Source organism: Mus musculus, chromosome 9 (genome assembly GCF_000001635.26).
Source record: "Mus musculus strain C57BL/6J chromosome 9, GRCm38.p6 C57BL/6J".
In the NCBI taxonomy this organism is placed as follows: domain Eukaryota; kingdom Metazoa; phylum Chordata; class Mammalia; order Rodentia; family Muridae; genus Mus; species Mus musculus.
Genome location: NC_000075.6, coordinates 120,932,822 through 120,960,528, shown reverse-complemented (window position 1 = coordinate 120,960,528; position 27,707 = coordinate 120,932,822). Strand labels below are relative to the sequence as shown.

The following is a 27,707-nucleotide window of genomic DNA, read 5'->3' as shown; positions in this document are numbered from 1 at the left end:
AAACAAACAAAATGACACAAGTGAATGAATTAAAAGTTTAATTCTGAACCATTTCTATAACCGCATCTGTTGAAGCATTGTATCACAGCAGGTTACAACAACTTTGGGATAAAAGGCAACTGGTATACTGTCCAAAACAAGGCTCAAATAACACCTCTTACTGATTTACCCTACCGCACGTATCCCCGATAAAGTTTTTGTTCAAAAACATGAAATAGATCCACCTGCTTATTTTAAGCATATTAAAAAGGAAACTAATCGGACCATTTCTATCTGTCTATTTATACAAAAGGCTACACAATGTTACACGTCTCCAGATTACAATTAGCGTGATTATGAATTAGTGTTCTACACCATTACTCGGTTCTTAGAAATCAGAAATTGCTGTAGCAGGTTCACTAGAACATAACACTACTTAAAAACTAACAGTTACTGCAAAAAATAAAAGCAAGCAAAGTCAGCACCACTACAGATATTAAAACAAAGAACAAGCAAGGCTAGGGTTTGATAACGCCATCTTGTGATCCATTCGTGTGCATTCTTCACTGCGTGAGTCACTCCCCAAATCCATTTGTATTGTTACTCCTCGACCAAAAAGGACCAGAACAAAAAGCGTACTTCGACTGTTCCCATAGGAAACTCAGCTTGGTTAGTGTGTCAGGCACTTTCTGAGATACCAGCCCACCCCTCGAGCCCTCTCAGCAACTCTACAGGCCAATCACAATGCACGTTCAGACACTACAGCTGTATAGAGAGAAAGGCTGCTATTAATGTTGAAAACAGCAAATGTTACTCATCTGAGTATAACGCTGCAAAAGCTGTGGCAAAAACATCAACGTGAGAAACTTCCACACATGAACATCTCCTTCCAAGGTATGTATCTGTTTGGTGGCAGATTTACAAACAGGCCTAAAACCATTCCCACCCTACCAAGTCTTTCTGGAGTTCTGCAGGCAGAGTAAAGTATTCACCCACACTGGCTTTTATAAGCTTTCTTACCTAAAGGACGATTTACAGGTCAGTATCAAACCAGGCCAGCTGATTGCTATCACCTGGGGGCAGCCCATCCATGAGGTCCTGGGCGTGTCCCAGATCAGGCAGCCCATCAACTGGATAGTCAGCACCAGGGTGGTGGCCACCCATCTCATGCTCCATCATAGGGTCCATCCCCAAGGCATCCTGGCCGTATCCACCAGAGTGAAAAGAACGGTAGCTGGGATCTGTAGGAGTCAGGGTGTCCACAAGATGGGCAAAGGAAAGAGGAGAGACTGATTAACTGTGGTAAGGACATCTTGCCAGGAACACTGCTTTCTAGGCTTCTCTTCTAAGTAATTACACAAAGCCAGGCCTCACACAGTTCCTGAGACTATCTACCACACACCAGCAGCAGTGTGCCTTCACACTTGATTCTGATCCCGGCAGAGCATGCAGCAGTGGCAGCAGCTTACTGTGCCTGACCTCCTGAGAATGAAAGTCTGATCTGCCTGTCACAGATCAGATGAGAAGCCAAGGTGTTGCACAGCTCCTTGGATAAAGCCTCTGGGATAGAGTGATGATAGCAACAGCACCTTATGCAGCTCAAATTTGGTAATTTCCCAAAAAACTCTGATAGATCAGCTATGAATCACCCATCCTAGACCACCGTACTCCCATACCCTCCCTGTTCCTTCTCCAAGACAAAAGGTATGATGAAGGGTTGTGTGACCAACGAAAAGCCAGGCGACGGCTGGCAGGAGTATGCATTGGCAGCAGGCCATGGCCAAGCTCCCTGTGCTCCACACTGCTGCTGACTCTGGAATTCAGACTGCATGTTTAAGTGCAGCCACCACTTCTTCCAACCCAGGTTCCAGGCGTGGACAAGGGCTTTATGACATACCATCCTGGCGATATCCAAGGGCTTCTCCCTGGGCACCAATGTCCAGTCCAAGATCTGCAGTCTATATAAATGGGTACAAGAAGGACATAAAATTTCAAAACCACACCTGAGTGTTTATAAACATAAGATCACAGAAGACAAACACCTCAAACTGCATGTAGCATTGAAGCACTCACTCTCTGAATGAATATCTACAGTATGAGAGACAATGGCTGTTCCAAGGATACAGGTGCAGGAATAAACACTGACAGATGCTCCATCACTGAGTACAGTGGGAAATGGCAGTCTGAGCATGAGTAGCTGGACTAGCAAAGCCGCCATTACCCAGACAGAGGCAGTTGTGGGAACAGGCTTCCAGATGCGATGGGTAGGGAAATGGCAAGGGCTCAGGTCAGAACACGTTACGATGCCTACTGACTCGCTCCCACATGACTCACTCTCTGAAACCCAAGACTGCACTCAGGGTGCATCACACTGAGACCTGGGCTCTAGCTGACTGTGGGGTTTAAAATATACTTCTAGGGAGGACTACTAGAAAGTGATTCAAAGACTTTCTGTACTGAGGACAAATTACTAACAAATTCAAAGAAAAGCAGACTGTATAAACAGCATATTGATAAACCAACTCTCAACTAACTGCCCTCCCTCTCACCCTTGGAAGACTCAGAGCCCTATCTCACCTATGCTCCTTTGAGTGCTGAGGGAGACGGTGCTCATGCTAGCTGGAGTTAAGAGCGCAGTGAACGCACTGACTTGTGCAATGCTGGCCTACCTCATTCCAAGCCATTGGCTCTGTCCTGAAGAGGGAACTGGTCAGCTCGACTGAAAGCCGCTTCTTGTAATCCTGTGGCTTGTCCTCAGACATTCGGAATAGGACAGCAGCTGCGTATGTTGCTGGAATAAAAAAAGAAACTAGCCCTTGAGGCCAGGCCCATGCCTAGGCCCAGTGCACAGGCAACTAATGGGACTGGGCTCCTCAGCTTACCCACGCCTTCATTCCTGGAGTGGAGTAACTCTGTCAGGGGAGCTGTGGCTCCCTCAGCTTCAATGGCCTCTGCAGCCTCCTTGTCCTGAGCAAGTTCACAGAGGACCCCTGCAGCTACTCTTTGGATATTTTCAATGGGAGAATAAAGCAACTATGGAGAAAACACAGAAACAAGACCTAATTAAACCCAATGTAAAGCATGACGTGTGCACACTGTGGTGCACACTTGCCCAATCTGGAGTGTCAGCAGCACCTACATGGCTATGTGCCCAGGAGAAGGCTGCTCTGGCATATAGGATTTCTAGAATTGTCCTCTGGCCCGCCCTTCTCCTCAGGCTATAGTACCAATGCTCTTGACTAAAAAGTCAAGGCTTCTGGTCTCCAATCCTCTCAATGTCTAGGGACTCAAGTCTGGAGAGCAGTCACCTGAAGCCGACGTACCTGCACAAACAATGGAATGGTATTGAGTCCTCGGATTACAATCCGGTTGTGAACGTCCCGAGCAAGGATGTGGAGAGCTCCAGTACACCCTTCTACTATCTCCTCCATGCGCACGCCCTCCTAGGAGGAGAAAAGCAGTTAAGCTGGCACTCTCTGAGCAGCAGTTGTAGCCACTTATGTGCACTGTCTCCAAAGATCCTCACAGCTTGCCCAGTGCTCTGTAATGGAGGGTCCCTTCCGCTGAGTATAACGGAAGGCTCCTAGCAACAGGCCTTCTCCCTGCAGTGTGAGCAGCTTCCCTGTGCTGTGACTTCCAGCCTCCACCTGTGCCAAGCGCAGCGTGCCATTACTCACCCAGACTCACTCTCGCCATGCACCCTACGGGATCAGCAAGTCCCAAGGGTGACCACAGGCACAATGTAACGTCAAGAATTTTGGCACGAGAGACTTGAGCTTCTGCAGATATAAACCCCACAGGCACTGAGGACAGCGGCTGTCCAGCTTCCTTACCCTTCCAATCCCAAAGTTGGCTTTGTCACTACATGGAAGAGCATCAACCTTTCTGGTAAAGGTAGGTGAGTGTGGGCCATTCCTTCCCACTTGTCCTCTATTTCTTACACGTTATCTGGTGAAAAGATTCCCAGCTTTATCCTACAGTTAAACCCCACTGAGCTGCCAGGGGATTGCCCAGAGACCCATCAGCAGCCTGTGTATTTGCTTTCTAATCTATGTTTTAACTCTATTACTTTTATAGTCAACTTGATTTCTTTTTTTTTTTTCCCAACCTGATTTCTATAAGGACACAGAATTTCGTTCATAGACTATAAGGCACAGCACCTTAACTATGAGGCCATCCTATGGAAAGGGGCCAGAAACAATAATAGTAAGCAAACACACAAAACCACCAGCAGTATGGGGTTCTAAAACCTATTGTAACAGGCTTCCTCTTGATTTTTGATGTGGAGAAGAACCTGATAGAGTGGATACAAATATGGCTGTGGTAGATTTTCTACTTTGGCACATGCATGCAAGATCTAACCCACAACAGTACATTACACTCCATGTCCCTTTTTAAGGTTGACCAGGGAAACATTACCAGAGCTTGTCACACAGTGTCTCTAGAAACCAGACAGTCTAGTCTTTTTCAGTCATTAGCAGCCCTTCACCAAAAGATGGGAAGGTAGAGACAGCACATGGAGATTGCATTTACCCCACCCCATTTACAACAGCCATGTTTCATAAAGATCTACCTACCACAAACTGCTGCTGCGTTCCACCCATGGAGGTGCGCCGTTGGGTGTCCTGATGTGCTCGTACAAGCAGCTGAACTAGTCGTGGAATAGCACCCTGTTCCCGCAAAGGCGCATGATTTGCTGGGCAAAGGGCAAGGTTTCGAATCAATCCAACAGTTGCCTACAGAGGAAAGAATCAGTAGACAACACAACAAAGCACAAGCAGTGTTGAGTGAAATGGACGCTTCGGGTCCCACCACCTATTCCCAGCCATCCATCCCAGCAGACCATCTCTATGCCCAACAGAGCTCCCTGCTAACAGTTCACCTTTATCAGAGGCCAGTGGGATGGTGGGTGCAGGAGTTTAACCACAACAGGCAGTCCATAATGAAGGCGAACGGCATTCTGGGCCATCTCGGCTTCCTGATGCCGGCTGGTCAGATGACGAAGAGCACAGATGGCAGGCTCAGTGATGTCTTCCCTGTCACCAGCACGAAGGACGGTGCGTACAAGAGCCTCTATGCCACCCACTTGGCACACCATCATCTTGTTTTTGTAATTATTGCAAGTGAGGTTAGAGAGAATTCCAGCTGCACAGGTGACCACATTTATATCATCGGAACCCAGAAGCTGCACTAGAGTCCCAAGGAGGCCTTCCATCCCTTCCTGTTGAGAGAAAAACATGATGAGCTCAGAGCTCATGCAGACCCTAGTGCCAAGGCAGCAACTTGTGTACAATATACCTGCTTAGTCGCTGCATCTGAAAGGTTTCTGAGAGTCCAAAGACAGTTTTGAACAAGTCGCTGACTTGGGTCTGTCAGATGAAGCCCCAGTGCCTGCATCCCACCTGCAAAGTCAGACATCAAAGGCAGGCCTGTTAGCCCTCATGGTGTCCCAACTCTGAGAACTTTATTTCCTTCAGTTTTTTAGAATGTCACACAGCTTTTCTAATCTACCTTGCCAGTGATAACTCATGTCAAATGGCTGCTATACCCTTCTATTGTTTATGGACAGTTTCACCATCTGTAACATTCCTACCAACTCCTTTCATTCAGCTACTTCCAGAATGACCCTCAGCACCAGGGACAGTGTTGACCACCACATGGTGTGCGCAAAGGGCAACACTGCAGTCCTCAAGTCAAGAGGTCATGTGAGTGGGAAGGCAACGCCTGCAAGTCTTGCAGTACAGATGTAAACAGACAAGTAGACACCCTGGGACTCAGGAGTCAGGTAAGCTGCACTGCGGTGCTCAGTCAGTCAGGACTACTTAAGTCTGAGTTCCAGGATAGCCTGGGCAACAATGACAAGCCATATAACAAGTCACTTAAAATATACCTCTTTCAACTGAAATCACTTCTGAGTTAGACACACATTCTTACCTCCTTGTTTGTCCCTCATACTTAGTGTCCTCAAACTTGACACAAATTTGTCACAACTATAATTTAGTCCACCTTCCTGACTTGATGGCAATGGTCTCTCAAATAATTCCTTCCTCACAGCTTGCTTCCAGCTGCCGGCAGTGACCTCCATTGAGGCTGATGCTCCGCCTTTGGTAAATGGCTGGCTACTCTCTTTATGCAACTTGCCCCAAATGCTCATCAGAATAGCTAAGGAGACAGCAGGTCTGAATGCTAACAGCCCATTAGGCTCTTCTAAGACACTCCTCTTCTTTACTGTCATAAACTCGGGCAGCTTCCCAGCCTTAACCTGCCTTTCCCCATGTCCTTCTAGCTGAATGTCACCTTAAGGACTAGGACTGTTCCTCTATTTACTTGCTAGGTTTTCTAAGCTCGCTGTTTCCTTCAGTGGTCCCCACTGTGCAGCTATTCTCCTGCTCAGCAAAGCTGCACAGCACACGGCTGCCTCTAATACTACCTCCTCAGTTATCAACCTTGAGGACATTAAGCAGTGTTCTCCATATGTGTTACCAAAACAGCACAGTCACCTGTGCACCAGGGCCCTGCCTAGCTCATTAACTGCTCAAGTTGTATTTGTACCACCATCCTCCTTGCTTTAAGACATGGCCCACACAATGCTCTACACTCAGAGAGCATGTAAGCTCCCAGGTCTCATGCAAAATCAAGGTTGCTGCTTCCCCCGAAGTGCTATGCAGCACTCCTTTTCTGGGACGGCCTCCTCAGTAGCTGTCATTGTTTTGTGCTGTCCACTCCTGTCGTAACATTCCTCTGTTCTATTCTGAGACAAGGCCTTGCTAATACCCAGGAAGTCCCAGACCTCGACTCTGCCCCTGCTTAAGGCTGGGGCTCCAGGCCTATGCACTGAGCTCAGCACCTGCCTTTGTGTGTTGTGCTCATCTTCACAAGACACAGTAGGAACCAGTTCCCCACTGCTCTACAGACGGATGCATGGTAATGGTATCAATTACACTGCTTCAAGTATATATATTCAAGATAAACACATCCATATCAGAATGACCTCGGGCATCCACACACATCCATTTCCAACTATCCCGGCTACCTATGGACTTTATCAATCTATAAACTTTACATTTAAACAAGCCACCATGTGTCTCTCTCAGGCCCATGGTTTCTGTTAGCAACTACCTCAGTAACCTGAAGTGTTCCCAACGGCCCAAAGATGGTTGGTTGCTACAACCCTGTGTCTCACCCTCAGCACCGTCCTCTACATGATGCCTTCATCATTTTCCGCTTCTACTTGGTTCTGAAGCCTAGGCAGATATTAGTTGCTTACTGAAAGGAAGCCTGGACATAAACCATGTATTTTCTCTTCTATCACTGGGGAGAACACCTTAACAACAAACCTCAAACCAAACGAAACCACTTCTCTGGTACTAAGCTGTTGTCTAGATTCACAGGGCTGCTAGTGAGGCCCAGCCTCACCTTTACCAGAATCAAAGTCAGAAACAAGCTTTATGGAGCAGGGTGTTTTTGTTGTCTCTGACAAAAAAATTTAAGTAACATGGGGCAAGCAAACAAGTACTGTGAGTGATCTCAGAATGTGTGTACTCACCAGCTTCTACAATGGCCGGCTTGTTGCTAGAGCAGACAGACAGCACCTTCAGCACTCTGCTTGTGGTCCACAGAAGCTTCTCATAAGTGTAGGTCCTCATTATGTTTACTAAGGCTTGGGGTCCACCACTGGCCAGAATGATGAGCTAGAGAGAGATGGAACTGTAAGTCATGAGGCTAGAGAACAGTGCCATTCATCACTGAGTTACCGGACATGTAAGAACTTTAGCCAGCTTGCAATTAAATGTATCTCTCTGGACCCTTCTGATCCACAGTCTCCAAGTGGGGTCCCAGGTATGTGACTCCTGTGCTACAATTCTGCTCAAATCCAGGCACACCACCTTTCTCAAGAATACACCACCTCGAGCTAGAGCGATGGCTCAGCTGTTAAAGAGTGCTGGCTACTCTTCCAGCAGACCCAGGTTCAAGTCTCAGCAGCAGCTCATAACTGTCTGCAAATCCAGTCCCAGTGGAACTAACACCCTCAGACATACAGACATACATGCAGGCGAAACAACAATGTATGAAAAAAAATCACTAAAAAATAAAACAAAACTCTGGCTACCTCTCCACAATAAACACAGAGGAAAACACCATGAAAAGCAAGCAGGGTTGCTTGTAGAAGTGATCAAAGTTCTGTCGAAACAGCCAGTTGAAAATGGGCACTAAGAGCCCCTAGCTTCTGACTCTGAGCTTCTATGTTACTTGCCTTAGGAGACACTGCAGAATATCCACTCCCTCACCCTTAAGGTCCTTGAACATTTCCATAGGCAGGTCTCACCCCATGCCTGTGTTTAAGATCTTATCTCCTGGACTTTGGTATGGCCAACAAAGAAAGCCTCACAGGATCCACCCGGCCCAGCCTTAGCCCAACTCTAACACTGTGTCTCCAGCACACCATCCCTCTTCCTCCTCGGGACTGTGGACGGCATCCTCTCACTGCCTCCTCCTAGGTAACACCTCACTTCTTCTCAAAGATTGCCACAAGACCTCAAAACACCATGTCCTCTGTCTATCCAGCCCCTCCTCTCTGCCCAAGTGTAAACTTATGAGGCCTGCTCCCCATCCCTTCAATGCTTAGCACCGTACTGTACACACAGATTCAATGTCTAAAGACACAAATCTTTGAGCCTGTGTGTGTGTGCGCGCGCGCGCGCACATGCATACTAAGAACTTAGTAACTCCACACTCTGTACAAACAACTTTCATCACTCTACCTTGCTCTCTTGATTGCCATAAGCTAAGATCTGAAGGCAGTCTGTTGTAATAGCCAAGAATTTCACGTTTGTTTTGTTGAGCAAAGCAACCATTTTCTGCAGTCCACCAGCTAGGCGCACTGCCATTTTAGCTCCTTCCTGATGGAGCAGGAGATTATGCAGTGTCGTGATGGCGTAGAACAGTACAGAATCCACTGGTGACCTGGGAAGAGGAGAGCCTTTGTTAGCCATGCCAGCACCCTTCTACTTCCTACCCTTCAAGTTCCCTGGCCATTCTCTTACCCAAGCATTTTCACCAGCGCTGGGATGCCACCAGACTTAAAGATGGCCAGCAAGCCCTCGCGGTGGTGAGAAAGGTTGTGCAGAGTCCCAGCAGTACAACGAGCTGTCTCTACATCATTTGTATTCTGCATGGTGCGTACAATGGCAGACACCATCTGAGGGGAGCGCATGATGGCATGTCTGGAAGCTTCCTTTTTGGAAAGCTGATGGACCATAACAGCAGCTTTATTAACTACCACCTAGAATAAAGGATGAAGAGGCACCATTAGTTTCCAAAACTTAGTGTGAGGCAGCCATTGGCATCCCCTTGAGAACTTCCCTCAAAGTAAACTGAAAAGCAAGTTACATCACTGCTTACCTGGTCCTCATCGTTTAGCAGTTTTGTCAGCTCAGGAATTGCACGTGTGGCAAGTTCCGCGTCATCCTGATAGTTAATCAAATTGACAACTGCATGTTTCAACATCTGTGATGGTTCAGCCAAGCGCTGGACATTAGTGGGATGAGCAGCGTCAAACTGCGTGGATGGGATCTGCATGCCCTCATCTAGCGTCTCAGGGAACATGGCAGCTCGGACCCTCTGAGCCCTAGTCATTGCATACTGCCCGTCAATATCTGAAAAAGGTAAATCCAACACTCACTAGGCATGTGGGACTCCGCTACCCTCCGCCCTTCCTTCAACCCACTTGTGCTGTGGCTGAGCTGTCACACAGCCCTGTCAAGAAACTTAATGCTAGCTTCCAAACACAAATGCTTTACCAGCTACTTGCTCTTGCGTGAAGGACTGGGAAAAGCCTTGCTCCCATTCATAAAGGACTTGGGAGGTGTCAACATCTTCTTCCTCAGGGTTGCCCTTGCCACTCAGGGAAGGAGCTGTGGTGGTGGCACCAGAATGGATTCCAGAATCCAAGTAAGACTGCTGCTGCCAGTGGCTGACAGCAGCTTTTCTGTCCGGCTCCATGGCCATGTCCAACTCCATCAGGTCAGCTGTAAAAACAGAGTATGTTAGTGAACTGAAAATGCTACCTGAAGAAGCCATCTACGACAATGACCCATTGAAATACTGTTAGAAAGGCAGCCAAGGAGAGCAGGTGAGGGTCAGTATGAGCTCCATGGGACAGGGGTGGCCTGAGAGCACTCATTAGATCCCATCGGTGGCTTGCTGATTATTTCACCAAGCCAGTGGTAGTGTGCAGAAGGGAAGAGAACAAAGGCAGTCTGGCCAGGCAGCAGGGCTATGAGGCAGATCCTCAGACAGGCATCTGAATCACAAACCTTGAGTAGCCATTGTCCACGCAGCGGTGTCACAGCAGCTGTGCGCTGAGCTTCAGGTACCCTGAAAAATTCCATCAAGTCATTAAAACTTAAGTTTGTTTTTAACCCAGGTCACCGTGATTCTGCTACCTATACTAGGCTATGTGCCCCGACACCAAAAGCCAGTTCACCATGGCATACACTAAAAATACACAGCAGCCACGGTGTCAGGAAGCTCTTCTCAGTAGAAACAGATTGTAGGCATACGGTGCTTCTAGAGAATGTCCCCTCTCTAGGGAAAGCCAGCCACCTGAAGGCCGCGCATGCCTTCAGGATACCTGGAAATCCCAATAGCCAGGAGGCAATGGAGGTTTTTAAAAAGAGAAACACCAAATTTTTATTAAACAAATCCAATGTTTTTCCTGATATAACACAATTACCAGATCAGAATGGTGATTTATGCAATTTAAGAAGCAAAATTACTTGAAGTCAAAGTTTGAAGCACAAATAAAAGTACACTTGTGAATAAGATTTGTCTAAGTTCCAACAATGTTGTACATACCATGTCAACTGGTATGGAAGTCCCTGTGATTCAATAGTGTAACATCTCCCACTGGTGAACTTTAGTCTAAATTATGTCTTCATTTTGGTTTTACTGTATAATATTCAAGAAAACTACCAAATCACCAAAGATAAAATGGGAGCCTAAGGCTCATGACCTCTAGGTACTCTATAAACAGATTCCATTAATGTCTATCCCAAGCAGGCCACACTACAGCTCACATAATGAGTACTTACAATCAACAGTAAATGGATAAGGAATGACTGCATTTTCAATTCATGCAAAGGTGTTTTTCACCATTTAATGAAGTTAGAAACCTCAAATACTGACCAATGTTTATTTAGGTAGAGGGAACAAACACACTTATCTTCTCCTATTTTCTGAGAAACTGTTCCCTCTAAAGCCCAGGCTGGCACTCCTGCCTTCCTCACCACCTTCCTGAGATGGGACCACATCTGGATTCCATCATTCCTCTGAGGCTAAAGCTGGTAAGCTCAAGTTGGGCCCTTGCTTCATGGTCCACAGTTCAAAGTGACACACAGGTGTCAAGGGCAGGGACCACTACCTCAAGAACCTTCTACCCTAAAGTGAAAAGCACAACTGTGCAGTGAGCACAGAAACTCTCCATCTTTAATCAACAATGATGCCCATTCCTGTGTGGAGAAATGGGTGTGCCCCCCCCCCTTGCTCACCTTGGGTAGAGCAGAGCTGCTGCCCCCAGCCCTCATGAACATGCAGGCCCACTGCAGCTCTGCAGAGGGGGACTTGAACCCTGTCTGTATCTAGCTCCTTATGTGGCCCACACAGACAGGTCAGGAGACCAGGCACTGCCACTGCTACACACAGGCTGCACACCGCCATGCTACCTCCTTGTGGTGCACGACCCAAATGGCTGACCTGGTTATTTGGAACACAATATTTAATAATTTTATGGGGGAAAAGCTCATGTTCTAAACTCAGTATCTGCACGTTAGAGTTCTGAACACACAATCCATTAACATACAGTATTAACACCTAACAAACACCCTACAGAGTCCATGAAACCATCCCCCTGCTCCACACAGCAGCCCTGGAGGGTGGAGACCAAATGTCCGTCAAAAGGCAGAATGAAAACAGGATGAAAGAGAGCTGGACAGTTTTAAGCAGCAACATGCAGGTCAAAGAATTTTTTTGCAGAAAGATCAAAAACTGAAAGAATTCTAAGCACTGTTCACCAAAACAACAACAACACCCTGGCAAGTCCACCCAGAAGTGGAGAAGGGCCCTGTCCAAAAGGAAACTTTTTCTCATCAGAGACTTCAAGCTGAGGGCTGCTCGCTCTCTTCCAAGCACACCCTGCCAGTTTCTTAAGGGACCAATCGTATAACTCCTAAAACTGCCACTGTGGGAGATTATTTAATATCAAAAGAAAAAGCTCAAGAAAAGCAAACTCAGCAAAAGCAGAAAGTGCCTTTAAAATGGGGTATGGGGTACCACAAATACTCTACCCTGGTATTCCCATGAAACTTAAACCAAAACCAATAAGCTAAGTATTAACCAAAGTTGCAAAATACTCCTGAAACACCATAGGGAAAGACCTCAGACCTTAAAGAGAAGAAAATGGTGATGGATCCAGGAACCAAATCAAAGTTTCAGAAAACCCACAGCTGCATGAGGAGAACTTGCCTAAGTTAAGTGCTCATCCTGTGCCAGTGACCACAGGCCATACACAGCACAGTGTCTGCTGACAAGGAGCATGTGGGGCTCACAGCTTCTCTTGCATCTCCTTCACATCTGCTTCTGCCTGGTTGAAACCTAAACACTTGTTCTGTCTTGTCTGTCAGATTTTTTAATGTGGCACTTTATTTTTATGAAGCACATAGATACACTATACTTAAGTTCTTTGAATATGCATATTTAGGACAAGTGTTCACACACTTCAATTTTACAATTATAACTTTGCATTTATTGTCAGCCTCACCAACGAGTACTCAAGGTAGTATCAACCCTTCCTAACGTAAACATATGTTAAGATGGTACTTTATGAGCATCGGCAACAAGGGCTGGCAAGATGGCTGAATGGGTAAAGGCACTTGGTACCAAGCCTGGCAACCTGAGTTCCATCTCTAGGACCCAGGAAAGAACCAACTTCCCCAAGTTGTCCTCTGATGTCCACCACATGTGTACAGGCACACGTGTGCGTGCGCGCGCGCACACACACACACACACACACACACACACACACGTGTAAAGAAAAATACAACACATTCTTTTTAAAAACAGACACTAGCACAAGATGAAGCCAGCAAGCACTTCAGCATGGGAGGTAGGGCCCCTATAGCCCCAGCCCAGAGCTGAGGAGCTGATGAATGCTCAGGGAGACAGAGTGGGGTTTCTGAAAGGATGTGTTCCAATGGATGGCCCCACACCCATGAGCATATGAGTGTCATAAACTGGAACCTGTGGGTCATTAACAAAAGGAGGACATGAAAACGAGTTTTCTGAGGTGGTAGCTAGGACTGGGAGGAGTGAAGAGAAGGCCTGAGGGTGAACAGGATCAAAGTACATTATATACACGTAGGAAATTCTCAACAACAAAAATCTCTTAAGCATCTTTCCCCTCCAGCTCCTCAGTGCTCACTAGCACTGCCATCACAGACATGCAACAGCAGGCATCACACCAGCTGCTTCAGTGAGGACAGTGCCAGCTTTTTAGCAGGTTTTAGGTTTTATTTTTAATAATCATGTACAGTTACAGTATCACCTACAAAATGCTTATTAATCTGTCATGTGTACATGGGTGTTTTGGTGCAGTATTATCTATACCTTACATAGAACTAAATACAAACAAAAAACAGGTATTAGCATTTCAAATAAAGCTCAGTTATTTTGAAGCTTAATCTCTGTACTTCTAAACCTTTGCAATTATTAAAATGGAGCCATCCTGAGGGGAAAACCCAGTTCTTTCAACAAGTAACTGCATGTTTTTAAGGTGGGCAATACCTGTAACTCTCAAGGCTCTTATGCCCATCAAGTATGTTTTGTAATAAGGATTCAATATAATAATAATTTTAAAAGTAATCATTACAATTATATGCAAAAACAATATCAAGAGAAAAAAACCACGCATGGGAGGGGGTGTCAGTCTGTGCACTGGGAGGTCTTGCTTTCTAACTAGAAAGGGGTCGTGTCAGATGGGAGTGCCAGCTCTGGAACCTGGTTAGTTCAATACACTCATCAAATTCTAGGCTGATTTCTTTATCTAAATAAAACCACTTTACTCCGACTCCTGAAGTTGATGTAGGGAAGCCACTCCAACACTTGTCCCACCCTGCTCTACGAGCCTCCCTGAGCTCCCTCAGCGTTAGCATGGCTGTGCTTCATGAAGGTGAGACTTACACGCTCATGTTTCTGAGGCACTGAAAGTTTATTCTCATTTTTCCACAAAGCAGACAGAAATGGGAAGCAAGTCTTGCAACCACCTGGAAAGAGCTAGAAGACTTGACGAAGCGTTCAAGAAACTGCCTCGTCATGCTAAAAGCTGACCTTACCTGTATCTCTCTACAGTAAACCCACCCCTACATTCCAGCAGACACCACTAAAAAGTAAAAATCAAACTAATGTAGCCATTAGATTTGTGTTAAAACTGAAGCCCATCAGAAAGCATAAAGGATGTGGCACACCCTCACACATTTTACACACACACACACACACACACACACACCCCAGTTAAAATGCTAGGTAGTGCCACACTACCTACATGGTCATTTTTAAAATAGCATACAAGAAACATGATTAAAGGCAAAAATACACAGCACACAGGAACAGGACAAAAAAAAACTTTACAAAGGCACACCACAGAGAACAAGAAACAGTATTTCAAAGAAAAAATAGAATTGAGCAATAAGTACAGTGAGCCTCACTCACTCACATTTAAGGCCGTTCTGTCTCAGCCGACCACAGTTGGAAAAGTAGATGACAACCACAGCCAAGAAGGCTCAGTAAACCTAAACTGGCTGGAAGCAGAGCTAGCCCCACCTAGCTATCACTAACACCTGTAAGTTAAAGCCTCAGTTGTTAATGGCAAAGAAAGCCAAGGTATTCCACCTGGATGTATAGGGTAACAAAAAAGGCTGTAAACTACAACCCAGGACTGAAAATAATCTATATGTTAATATTCACCCAGTGGACAAACTAAGTGCTTTTTGTTACTTACTGGTACTACAATATTGAAGAAAAAAGTCAAGTTAACCCATATAGCTAAAAAAGCCTCCATATTTATTAAAGAATGTTTAAGGACAATATATTTTGACCATGCTTTTTCCCTCCCCCAACTCCTCCCCACCCAATAAGAGAAGGGAGAACTGAGCTGCGAAGTGCACCTTAGCATCTTAGAAACAAGGAGTCACCATAGTGAGGTGTCCTCCCCAAGGCAGCATCAGCCAGATGGACAAAGTCAGGGCAAAACACTCTGCAAGTGGACAGACACAAAGGGTTAGGGGTTAGGGTTACTCTCTCTCTCTGGAAAAGGCACTATATGGTGACCAACTTAATGCAGGCAGGGAACTATTTAGCAGCCTGGGGATCAATGAAGATGCAGAATAAAACTCAAAGTGAACCAGGAGCTACTGAACATGTAGTGTGACTTTTGAGTAAGAATTTCCCAAGCTCTCTAGGGGCTGGAGCCTAGCTGAGACTCCACCTGAGTTCACATGGGAGATGAAGTTGTAAGAAGACAGCAGGTTAACCAGCAAAGTAGTTACTGTAGCCAGTCAGACAAGACTCCCCCTGCAAGTTTTCAACATTACCAAGCATGTAAACACATAGGTTTTGCATACAACCTTCAGAACCAATACAGACAAGTTTGAAACAGTGTCCTGCATGTTAATATAGGAGAAAGTAGGAATAAATTCTTGTATTGGACATCCTATTCTATGTTGGCCAAATACTGAGACATTATAAAAGCCTAAAAGCTAAGGGGCCTACCACATGGCCTCTTTGCAGATGCAGAAATCACTACTATCTTGGTTCAAAAGGCAAAACTGCTAAAACATAAAGTAAAAGTTGTATTCTCTCGGGGTTTGGGAAGATCACTGTTTTTCTTAAAGCCAGTTCTTATTGATGTAACCAAGTTCTGAACTCTCGAGTTTCCCAACTAATGAACTATGCTTTTCAGTTCAAGTTCTAATCTGTCTGTAGCCTAAGTCAGGTGCCCAGCCTTGTCAATTCAAACCTACTTCTTGCTTCTCCAGATAAAGAAATCCTACCCAACTCTCCATTCCCCACAGTAACTGCAGCCATACCCACGGCCCAGTGTTTCTCAGGTCTGCATACTCCACACTCCACTGTGGCTCTACCACGCCCAGGAAAGGCAAAACTGCATTTCAAGATGGTCTCCACATCCAGAATATAGGCAGTTAGTGGCAGGACTCCAGAAGTAATTTAGTATTTTACTTTCCCTCCCTTATGAAAAAAATCTTCCTCATCTACACTTGTTATAAGTTTCTCTTCCCCATCAAGCAAACCAGAACTCTGGCTTTCAGAACTTCAAAACATGTACTCAGGGGACTGAAACTTCACCTTCAGTTTCTAAGTCTACAAAATACTCAGCATATATTAAACCCAAATATTTAATAGACTAACATGCTTATCAGAAAATAAAATGTTGTGCTCTGTAAGTATGGGTAACACCATACTAAGGCGGTAGATAAGCAGCCAAAGAACTTCATTTCTCTCCTTCACTTTCTGTGTGTCCAACACAGCTCTGACCTCATCAAACAGAAGCAAACAGGAGTCAACCTGAAACTGTACCACACTCTCACTGAGGACAACAGCATGTGAAATTTTTTGTTGTTGTTTTGACTAAACAGACTAAGCCACAAGAGGAAGAAAGGGTTTTTAAGTGAGTTAACTGGTTACATGAACATAAAACTGGACAAAATGACCTAGGAAAGCCACACAGTTTTATTTGAGAAAAAGTCTTTCAGGCTATCAAGAATTTAATAAACACAGTATTTAATTGAACTCGTTTTCAATACCACAAAGATCTGCAAGTGTGCTCAGGTGTCCCCACACGCTAGCCGAGCTTGTGCTTGCTAACCAAGAACTGCCACAGCCAGGAGGAGATGATACAGGACTCTGCCATGGCACTTGTAGTATCACATGGAACTGATGTTAACTCCTAAAGGATTATAAAGACAAACCATCAGAGCCCAAACTTCACAAACAGCATCAGCTAGTAATACACAAGGTTAACAAGCAAAGGACCCAAAAAAGGAACTCGGAGTGCGCTGGCAAGAGACCTCAGGCAGCAGCTGCTCCTTAAGACAGGACTCACTCTTTACACACTTGCCCCAGCAGCCATGTCCAATTGAACTGACATGTCACTGTCTAGTAGTCTTCCAGAACAGCAAGCCTTACAGCTATGAAGTTCCCTATATTTAGAGTATTTCAGAAAGCGAATATTTTACTGAGAATGTAACTACATTTTATTATTTTGAAAAAGAGAACTTCAAGAATAGCCCCTCATCTTTGTCGTATTTTGAGTCCCAAAGCACAGTGAGTGGTTACCTGGAGCTACACATCAACAAACACCCACTGGTGTTTCATTTGGTCAATCTTGTGATCTAAAAGGAATAATAGTTTCAAGACACAAACATCATAAATATGAAACACAGATTCCCTTCACCTATTCACCAAACATTTCAGCATCCACCACAGGTTCTGGGGATGGTCCCACTTTGGACGAGCTTCCAAAGCTTTCTGAAGGGTAGCTTTCAAGCTAGGACCAGGTTTCAGGAAGAGAGGCACTATGAAGGAGCAGAGCAGGCCCACACACATTAGCAGGATCTGTTACCCTTTAGTAACCATACTTTGAGCTTAGTAGTTTAATTTGAAAAGAGATGGGTGAAGTGTAACAAAATGGCGCTGAAAGCTCAATCACTGAAGTTCTTCAGTCTGTAGTAGGAAGCGGGTGGTTGGTTTGCTGGATAATTGGAGTTTTATTTTTCTTTTAGACAGGGTCTCACTGTGTGACCTGAACTTGCTATATAGCCTGACCAGCCTCTGCCCCCCCCACCCCCCACCCCCACTTGTGCTGGTTCTCAGCACTGATGGTAACACTAGGCCCTAACACAGCTTGCAGGAGCAATTCTTTATAGAGTCAGTAACAAAACTGAGTATAGGGAAGAAAACCGTGTCAAGAGGGATGAAAGATGAGTACTGGAGCTTAAGCAACGAGGTCTGGTAGGGAAATGGTGTCCATCTAAAGCCACACCTGGGGGGGGGGGCTATCACTTATCAGTGGCTGTGGACATTTAAGATTAACTTTTTAAGATTTTAGTTTTTCAGTGATGCAGCTACACTCTAAGTGTCTACCAGCCACGGGTAGCTGAAGCTCCATCAAGACAACATAAACACTGTTCCCAGTACCACAAATCATGGGTCTAAGTAGGAGCTGAGGCAGTGTTAACTGGAGGATGGCTCAACAGTGAGGTATTTGTAGATCTCCTTGTCAGGAGCATTGGCTGAAAGCAAACAAAGGGCAAGGGATCTCAAAGTCGCTGCCCATCCAGTTCAGATACAGAGAGCAGGAAGGCCTGTGAGGGCAAGAGAGCAATACAGACTACTTGACAGGCCATTTTCAAACAAATAAGGGAGGGTGGTTTGGTACTTTTTTCAAAACAGGGTAAACAGGTGACAAGGGGAAGGAATGATGTGAGCCCATAGTGTTTCCTCAGTCTGAAGGAGACCCAGGGAAGACAGGACGGTCAGCACAGGAGGTCATGCTATTGGTGCAGCTGATGTACCACCTCTGGCTAGGGCACTGAGTCCATTTAAGGGGAACAAAGGCATCAACCACAAGGCCTCAGCAGCCAGAAAGCCCCATAATAAGGTGGTAGAGCTACAGCAAGAAAATGATGAATATACCTGAGAGAAAAGTGGGTAAGACTTGCAGAGAATTTGAGCACGTTATGAAAGGAGAGAGAACAGCTCAGCTCTAACAGTGAGTTGGGAATGGGAGCAGGTGGGGTCAGCTTCCAACTCACTGCTTGGGGTGTCTTCCAGCACTCATGCACTATGGAGAAAAATCAAGAATTTACAGGAGAGAAATCAAGGCTAGATTTGCAAATCAGAGTATCTATTTAAAGCTGGATCCTGGGTGAGTAGGAACCAGACAGGGAGGATCAATGACTAGCCCTTCATTCACCTCAGACATGCAACATAGATAGGTCAGAGAAAGGAAACAGCCAAGGAGCTGCCAAGGCTAAGAGTGTAGAAAGCTTGCCCAGGTATAGTAGACTCTTAAGTCAAGTTCCAAGCAATTGTAGGAACTGGGCTGATGCTACAATATCTTAAAGGGGGCCTAAGCCATGAAACATGGTGGCCACTGACATGAGTTGGGGGTTTGGGTGGACTTAAAAAAAATCATTAGTGCTTTAAGTCACATCATGTCCATATGCAGACAGCAAGAGCCAGGCAGGTCTCAGAGAAGCATTGAAGAACAGGAGGGAGAAGGATGAGCAATGATGCTCTTGTTCTGGCCACATCCACAATGATCATCCATCCAAGGGAGTTCTTCCAATTCACTATTCTTAGCAATGACAAAGCAAGAACAAAGCTAAGTGGGGATGGAGGAAGTGGTGTGGGTCAGAGGGGAGAAGAGTGAAGTGAAGCACCACAAGGAAGGTGAAGAAGCAGAGGCAGCACTGGGCATGAAGTCGCAAGGGGCAGGCTGTGGGGTCCACAGACTGAGGAGCAGGGAAGCCTGTGACACCATACGGCCCCATAAACTGAGTCTTCGCTAGAGGATTGGGAGGCTGGGTGCTTGGAATGAGATGAGGAAGGCAAAGTTCTGAGTATGTAACAACAGGACTGTGGGGCTGAACTGAAGGAGAAAACAGTATTACTAGAGGAGTCAAGGAACTATAAGATCAAAATCCCAAACACAACCCTATAAACAACCTTTTGTAAGAACATAAAACAAGATGTCATCACAAAGTCGTGCTGGGGACAGGGTAGCTGAACTACACAGTGCAAACAATGCCATGAATCGTTTATGTTCTAGAATTACCCAACAGAACCCACACTACCAGGAAACAATTCATAGGCCAGACCACACGAGTTGACACAATTCTAAATGTGTATTACAAGGAATTATGACTGGTCTAAAGGAGATCAAGACAGTGAATCCAGTGCTGATGAAGAGTTCCAGGCAGAAACCTGAAATATAGACCATCTGCAGGGCGATGTATAATTTGAAGGCATCATCAAAGTTTGGAGTCTGACACAATGATCAATGCCAAGTTACAAGACCCTTGAGTCCAGTGGCCAGAAGTATGTAAGAAGAGGCCACACCTCAACTAAAAGTCACAAGAAACTGCTACAGACACCTTGACAGGCTTGCTGGTGATCAGCGGCAAAAGGATGGCAATAGGTTATCCCTGCCGAGGCAGAGTGACAAGAGTGACAGTTGTCAAGAAAGCAATATGCCCCTTACTGTCAAAATGGACCCTTGATGCAATGGATCAGGTCATGGGTTCCAACTGTGCCTCTAGTTGAAGAGAAAAGGGTAGGTAACCAGTCTTCATAGAAATTTCAGAGAGAAATATGAACTGTGACACAATGGCAATTAAGGAAAAACCCAAGCCTTTCAGCACACAGGCAATCTCTAAGCACCCCCTCAGAAGACCACTTTTCTTCTGTTAAGTGATTACAGCACCCTTACTCAGTCAGCCTCCATGGTGGTAGGTAAAATTGCCTCCAGCATTAACACCACCACTTTTTGCCCTCCAGAGTGTCTGCAGCTCTTCTTGTATTCCTAGATTTCAACTGCAATTTCCTAGACAAGAACAGAATCAGACAATGTCCAGAACTTTAGGACCCAGGAAATGTAACAACACAACTAAAGGTAGGTAATAAAGGCCTCTAGCAGATAGTTATCAGGCATGGAGTCACAATTTGGCTAAGTAAAAACCTAAAATACTCCTGCCATGGCGGACCTCCTCCTTCCTCCCAAGCCCAGGGAGTTCTCAAGTTCTGCCTCTGTCTCTCCTACCCAGCCATTGGCTACTGGCATCTTAATTTACCAATCAGACTAACTGGGGGCAGGATCCCTCAGTGTCTTCCACGCAGACACAATAAGCAGTTTTGGGGACCAAAATTAACATTTTAATGCAAGCAGCAATAAGTCAAACCCACTACAGTGGGTCAACAGTGTTTAAAAACCATTCAAGAAACCCTGTGGTGTACACTTGTTTACAACAGTACATCCAAACCATGAGGGAACTCATTCCTGAGCCCTTGCCGCTCTAGTTCTGGAAGGGGGCACAGCTCTTCACCTGCTTAATCTGTATTAAGGAAATGTTGGAGACCATTTGCAGCCACCACCCTGTAACAAATTCTTACTCCAACCTAAATATGAGATCCTCAAACTGCACTTCCAAGACATCTCGCAGTGAACTCCATTCCTTATGTTTTATGTGACTAACGCCCATAAGCATATATTCACTTATGGGTACACAGCACCCATCTCTTCAGCTATTGGAAAGTCTGATACTACACATTTTTAAGTTAGTCCCAACTCCATCTTTTGTACTCTTCCTTCCCCTTCCAACCAACCAGCAGCAATCAAATCCACTGACTCCAGATAAGGTCTCTGATGGGAGGACTTAACATGGAATAAAGGTTATAAATCACAGCCTCTTTAAAACTGTTAATATATCTGTTATAGATCAATTTTTAAAAAGACTATCAATGCGAAAACTGAGTTAAATCCCAAATAAAACCAGAAGAAAAAATGGGAAGTGCTTGAGGCAGCTTCCAACAGAATCTAGACCAGTGGTTCTCATCCTGGGGGTCGTGACCCCTTTAGTGTCCAATGACACTTTCACAGGGACCACTCAAGACCATCCAAAAACAGATACTTACAATTCATACCATTAGCAAAACTACAGTATGAAGTAGTGACAAAATACTTTTATGTTTGGGGACACTACAACATAAAGAGCTATGTTAAAAGGTCACAGCATTGGGAAGGTTGAGAAGCGCTGCTCTAGATGGTCATGGCTTTCTTATGGCACTGCATGGTAGGAAGTGGAAACGCATAGCCTTCTGAACCAACGCTGATAAACCACAACCAGAAAAGACCCTGGAATACTACAAGACCCTAGCTAGGTGCAGTGTTGCATAGTCTCAGCACCTTTACAGCAGCTGCAGAAGAGACACAGGACTGTGGGACAGGTGAGTGTTCTAGGACAGATGTACAGACCCATGTTGTGCACATGGTTATCACAGCTACAGCGCTGTATTCAGACATACTTTTGTTGTTTGTTTTGACATGGTCTCATTCTGTACTGCAGGCTGTCCTCCTGCCTCAGCCTTTTGCTGTGACTTGCAGAGCGAGCCACATCAGGCTTCGATGATGCTTTTGAATACCAGCTGGCTGTATCAAGTTCAGCCAAACTCTGCCACATAAACAAAGACCACTTCCACACAAACATAAATTGATCAAGAACAATGCTCTGCTAAAATAAAACACTCACCTGACCTCCACCTCAGCACTGTTTCTAAGTTTGGGACTAGCCTAATACTACACTCAGCTTAGAGCCTTCTAAGTGAAACTATGGAAATGGTTTAAAGGAGCCGGTGAACTGACAGACTATGCACACAGCATCTGTGGGGCTTCTGTAACATTCACCTAGCACGTTGAGTCTGGACATTTAAGACCATGTAGAGCTGGACTTAAGCTACTTCTCCACCAAGACCCATGGGTTCACTAGCCCTGGGTAGTTGGCCAGGTTTCCAGCACCAGGCATTTCCCCCTTGTTGAACTGGTTCTATATCCAACTAGAAATGGTTACCCCGAAATATGCAATCCCATTACTGCACCCTTAGGGTTTATCATGCCACGTTTGTCATGGTTGTGGTTTGAAGGCATCATAAGCTGCAAAGGACTGTTGGTTGCCTCCCTCCTTTGGAGGCTTGTGCTGTGTCTTCTGGTTCCAAGAGAACTAGTAATCAGGTAGAGAGCATCCTCTAGGCCTTGGTATAAACAGGGACTTACCTTCTACTTCTTGGGGGCAACCAAGGGTAACAGCAATAGGCTATTAGCTATGTTCTGGAGTCTAGTGGACAGACCTGGCAACATTTCAAAAGAGGGCTTTTCCTGCCTACTAGTGGGGTTTTTGTAGTCTCCCGTATTTGAAGGGAGCATTGTCAGTTCAGATGAGTAGAGGGGCAGACCGTGAGACACAAGGAACTACAGGCAACTAAGAAATGCTGAGAGTCTTCCCTAGAAAATAGTACAATTGTTATCCAATACCAAATGGTCAGCTCTAAAAACATATAAACCAAATAGGTTGTAGTTAGAGGTGTGGGTGTGTGCGCGCGTGTGTGCCACACACGCGCACATACGTAACAATGATTTACAAGAGGCCATGAATTTGAATGAGAGCAAGGGTATATGGGCAGGTCCGGAGGAATGGAAGGGGAAATGATACAATTATTTTAAAAAATAAGAGAAGTAATTCTTAAAGTCACATTCAAATGTGACAATGCTCCCTTAAAGCAAGAAATTTCTATTCATGTTTCCATGAGTTCTGAAGGCTAAATGGATCGCCATCTCTACATTTGATTTTAGCTTGTTTCTGAAAAGCAGAATCCAAAAACAAAATTTAAACTCTCAAGAATCCTTCATAAACTGACCATTTCACTTCAAAAACTAATTCAGAATATGCTTCACTCTATTATCCTGGCTGATTTGAAATGGTATTTTCAGAAGGGACTGAACGTCACTACAGGGGTGGAAATGAAGGTCTATAAGAACGAAAGCACTCTGAGTGTGCAGCAGAAAACCTTCCCACTACCAGTACTGCTCTGACTTCACCCGAGGGAAATACACTTGTGTTTTACAGTGACAGATCTTCACTGGGAACTTAAGAATTTCACCTCTATTCGTCATCCTTTACTCCGAGAAGCCTGAGCATTTGGTGTCTCACACTGTAAGCAGATGTGCCCTAGACCACCTGTTCTCTCACAGACGCTCCTACCCTCCCAGGCCAGTCTTTTAACTGTACTGAGTACTGTACGACTGGTTCTCCTTACAGAGTAACCAGGATCCATTCCACACAAACTTGCAGAGATCGAGGAAAAGTGACCTGTGTTCTGTCCACCGGAGGGCGCTCGGCATGACTAGAGCACTGCCGTCTCAATTGAAACTGGGAAATGTGTCTTAAGAGACACAACTAAGTCCTAGCAGGACTGCCTACTTCCTTTAAAGGCCTTCTCCCCATGGAAGATTAGATGCTTTCTTCCAGAATTATACCCCAGCAGAAAAATCAGGGTTCTTAGTCAAGGGAAGCTTGATTTTACATTAAATACAAAGGAAGATTTCTTAGGTAAACAGAGGAAAAAAAGACCTTTCTCCGGAAAGTTCTGATTCACTTTCAATTGACACAAAACACTTTTCCTTTTATAAAACTTGTAGCTAACCTAGGAACCACACCATGACCGGTGTTGCTGAAGAGCAAGCATCGCAGGGCTGCCTAACATTCCTCAAGCTGCGTCCTCTCAGGACAGAGGCTGCCTCCACAGGCCTCAGAACTGTAGCTGCTCATCTACTTTACTCTCTGTGGCATGAAGATGTCTTCAGTGAGATTGTTTTAAATAAAAAGGAGTTGACAGGGGCCACAAAACAACAAAAGAAAATGGAGTTAAAATGTTTGTACGTTTGCAAGGTTTTTACGAGTTTGTGAACACCGTTTCAGGAGTTTGTCCCTCGGGTTTGCTTCTGGCCAAGGACACTAAAAATTTACCACTAGGTGATGGGCAGAGACCACGACCTGGCCTCACCTCACCTCACCTCAGCACTGATATTTCAGTTGACTCCATCTACTTTCACTGTCCACTTCCTGCTTAGAAGTACAGCAACAAACGACTGTAAATATACCACTCCACTCCACTCGCCACCTGCAGTGTGCACAGGCTCTTGTCCATGCTCTGCCCTGAGTTTATTTGCAAAAGGGCTCCACCAGTTTTCCTGAGCACACATTTCAAAATACACTCCGACTAAGAAAGTTCCCCATCCTCCACCTTGGCGGTGGGATTCTGGGATTCTGAGACTCGTGAGCTAAGGCTTCACTCACAGTCTCTAGTCCCATCGTCACTACAGCAGTAGATACTTCCCTTCAAGCTGGAGACATAGATACCCAATATACAGTCTCTAAACTAGTGTTCTCAATCTGGGGGTTCAACAACCCTTTCACAGGGGTCACCTAAGACCGTGGGAAAACATTTACATTATGGTTCACAACAGTAGCAAAGTCAGTTGTGAAGTAGCAAGGAAAGTTTTACGGTTGGGGTCACCATAACAGTTGAGAAACTATTTTAACAGGTCACAACATCAGGAAGACTGACTGAGAAGCACTGCTCTAGACTATGAGAAATGATCACATGACAGTTAAACTCTATTTCTTCACGCCTGCATTCGATTAAATGTTTCCCTATCTGAAGATAGTCTTTTTACAGACTGTGAGGCCCAGGACTCTGTCCCAGGCAAGCTAAGCTTTCCAGATAGCCTGCTTCCTTAATTAAGGACTTCAGCCTGGGAGGGTTTGTTGTAGAGAAACATCTGCAAGTTTCCAACTTCCTTGCCACCACTAAAGGCCTTGTCCAGACTCGGCCTTGAGGACAAAGGTTAGGTAGGTCACAGAATGACTATCCCCAGTACCATCAACAATGTTGTCCGCTGTGAAAGGGCGTTCTCAAACAAACCTTGGAGGCACTTCATTTTAATTTCGGGGATTTCTGAATGTTTAAGGTGAAAGTGAACTAAATGTAACTGCGGGCCTTAACTCAAAGTTTGAGCCGGACATACAAAACCGAAATACAAAGGCCACAAGCTTAAGCAACATTAAATTAGAACCAAGAAAGCAAGCTCTTTCCCGGGACGAGGAGAGACTGCACTGAGACATCTGCAAACCTCAAGTAAATAGCGAAATGGCTTCCTAAATCCCAGACAAAACGCTTCACAACTTGGCCATGTGAAAAACATGAGGCAGACTTTATCAAAGGCAAAGCTGCCGTCTCCTCAGCTTGCTGTCTGGTCTAAGCCACCATTATTCATGGCACAAAGCTCTCGTTTCACTAAAACCACTCCTCGATTTCCTCTCGCCGACCTCCGCATACCAGCAGCCCAGCCGCTCTCCATTCAGAGCTCAGGCCCCGGGAGGGGGGCTGCGGGGGGCGCGGGGGAGGGGAGCCCACAGATGTCTGGAGACCCGAGCCCGAGACAAAGCTGCCCCGCAGCCAGCGGGCTCACCGGAGCGGGCCTGGGGTACCGAACTTGGGAGCGTCGGTTCCAAGTCTGGTCCCCCAAACAACACTCAGAACAAGTCGCCAGGCTCCCACGCCCTGGCGGTCCGCGCTCCGGCCACTCCGTCTCGCTCAGAAAGCAAACGCGCTGGGGAGAAACACTTGGAGCGGACCCCACACTTACTGGCTAAGGGCAAGTCCCCCTCCCCCAAGCCCAGGTTTCGGATCCCGCGCACCTCCCCCCCCCCCCGCCTCCAACACCAGGAGTGGCCGGTGACTCGTCCACGGTCCCAAATTCCCGCCAGGACCTCGGCCCCGCAGCCACCAACCCCACGCGAGTCCAAGAAGCCACCCTCCGAGAACACGCTCCTGACGCATCCCGCCCGCTGCATCCAAGTTTGGCGACTCCACGGCTTAAAGTTGTTTGGATTCAAACTCACAGTCAGGTCGTTGCAGGGAGAAAAAAAAATTTGTCTGTGCGTGCTCCACGAGGGACAGAGGGGACGAGCGCCAGGTCTCGCGTCCCCCCGGCTCCGCGGGCCACGGAGGCGAGGCCCCCGCCCACCCCGCCCCCGCGGCGGCCCCAGCCCGGACGCGAACCGCGGTCCCCACCCCCCACGGCGGCCAGCCGTCCATCCGGGCTCCCGGCGCGCGCCCGCCCGGCCCCGGCCCCAGCCCGCGCGTCCCCGCGGCCTCCCGCCGCCACCCGGCCCGCGAAGTTTCCCGCTGGCGCGGCGCGAGCCGGCCCGCCGCGGCGCCGCACCTCAGGCCCGCGCGCTGCTCACTCGCGGCCGCCCGCTCGGCCTCGGCCTCCTGCACTGACGGCTCGGCGCCCACCGTGCTCCGTCTCCGCCTCCCCGGGCCGCGGGCTTCACAGGACACGAGCTGACGCGGCCGCCACCGAGCGAGGGCTTAAGATGGCGCCGCACAAGGAGCGATTTATAAGCGGCGCGGCACCGTGTATCCTGCCGCTGCCGCTCCGCGCGGAGCGTTCCGCCGCGCGAGGACGAGGGGCGGGGCGCGGGCGGGCCGGGGAAAGTAGTCCCCGCCAGTCCGAGTCGCTCTGCGCGTGCGCCGCCGGGAGGGGCCGAGCCGGGGCGGGGCGTCCAGACGCCGCTCCATTGGAAACTAAAGGAATCGAGAGCGGGCCGCCGCCGCGGGCCGGGTGGAGTGCGGCCTCGGACGGCGCAGGTTCGAGGCTGCCATCACCGGTGCACCGGCCGCCACACCCCTGAACCACCATTGGACCCCACCACACTTTACCGCTCCCAGGAGTGTCCCGCTTCCCTTCCCGCTGTGCCTCTGGAATCCGGACAGGGAACCTGGGGCCCAGCCACCTTTCCTCCCCACCCCAGGAGGCCTTGGAGTCCCCAAGAGTGTCTGCGAACATCTATTAACAAGTGATTCAGCTCCACCACTGCGTTCACCAGCGTGATTCCTAGAAACCCCATCTTACCCAGACTCACTGGGTCAGTAGAACCAGGCGTGGGGACCAAGGACAGCGATTTTTCTGTATTGTTTGAGAAACTCGAGTGTGTTGCTGAGAGGACCTGTGGGTAACCTCTTAAATTTTCAAAACT

General features: G+C 46.7%; 1 protein-coding gene and 1 non-coding gene across 3 annotated transcripts; both read right to left on the bottom strand.

The window, feature by feature from the left end:
• Window positions 1-21: 21 nt before the first annotated feature.
• Window positions 22-27,129, bottom strand: Ctnnb1 (catenin (cadherin associated protein), beta 1). 2 transcript variants are annotated; one of them, NM_007614.3, is made up of 15 exons: window positions 26,891-27,129; window positions 10,296-10,356; window positions 9,780-10,007; window positions 9,382-9,635; window positions 9,024-9,262; window positions 8,742-8,943; window positions 7,526-7,670; window positions 5,278-5,381; window positions 4,862-5,200; window positions 4,557-4,715; window positions 3,303-3,422; window positions 2,862-3,012; window positions 2,649-2,770; window positions 1,877-1,937; window positions 22-1,220 (listed from the first exon to the last, which is right to left on the bottom strand). In NM_007614.3, the coding sequence occupies exons 2-15, from the start codon at window positions 10,306-10,308 to the stop codon at window positions 1,012-1,014; spliced, it is 2,346 nt and encodes a 781-aa protein (NP_031640.1). In that variant the 5' UTR covers window positions 10,309-10,356; window positions 26,891-27,129; the 3' UTR covers window positions 22-1,011. The 2 variants fall into 2 exon arrangements, with proteins under 2 accessions (NP_031640.1, NP_001159374.1); NM_001165902.1 differs by having other exon boundaries at window positions 26,913-26,951.
• Window positions 5,382-5,443, bottom strand: Mir7090 (microRNA 7090). Its single transcript, NR_106058.1, has one exon. It is a non-coding gene; the product is annotated as a microRNA 7090 (primary transcript).
• Window positions 27,130-27,707: the final 578 nt, after the last annotated feature.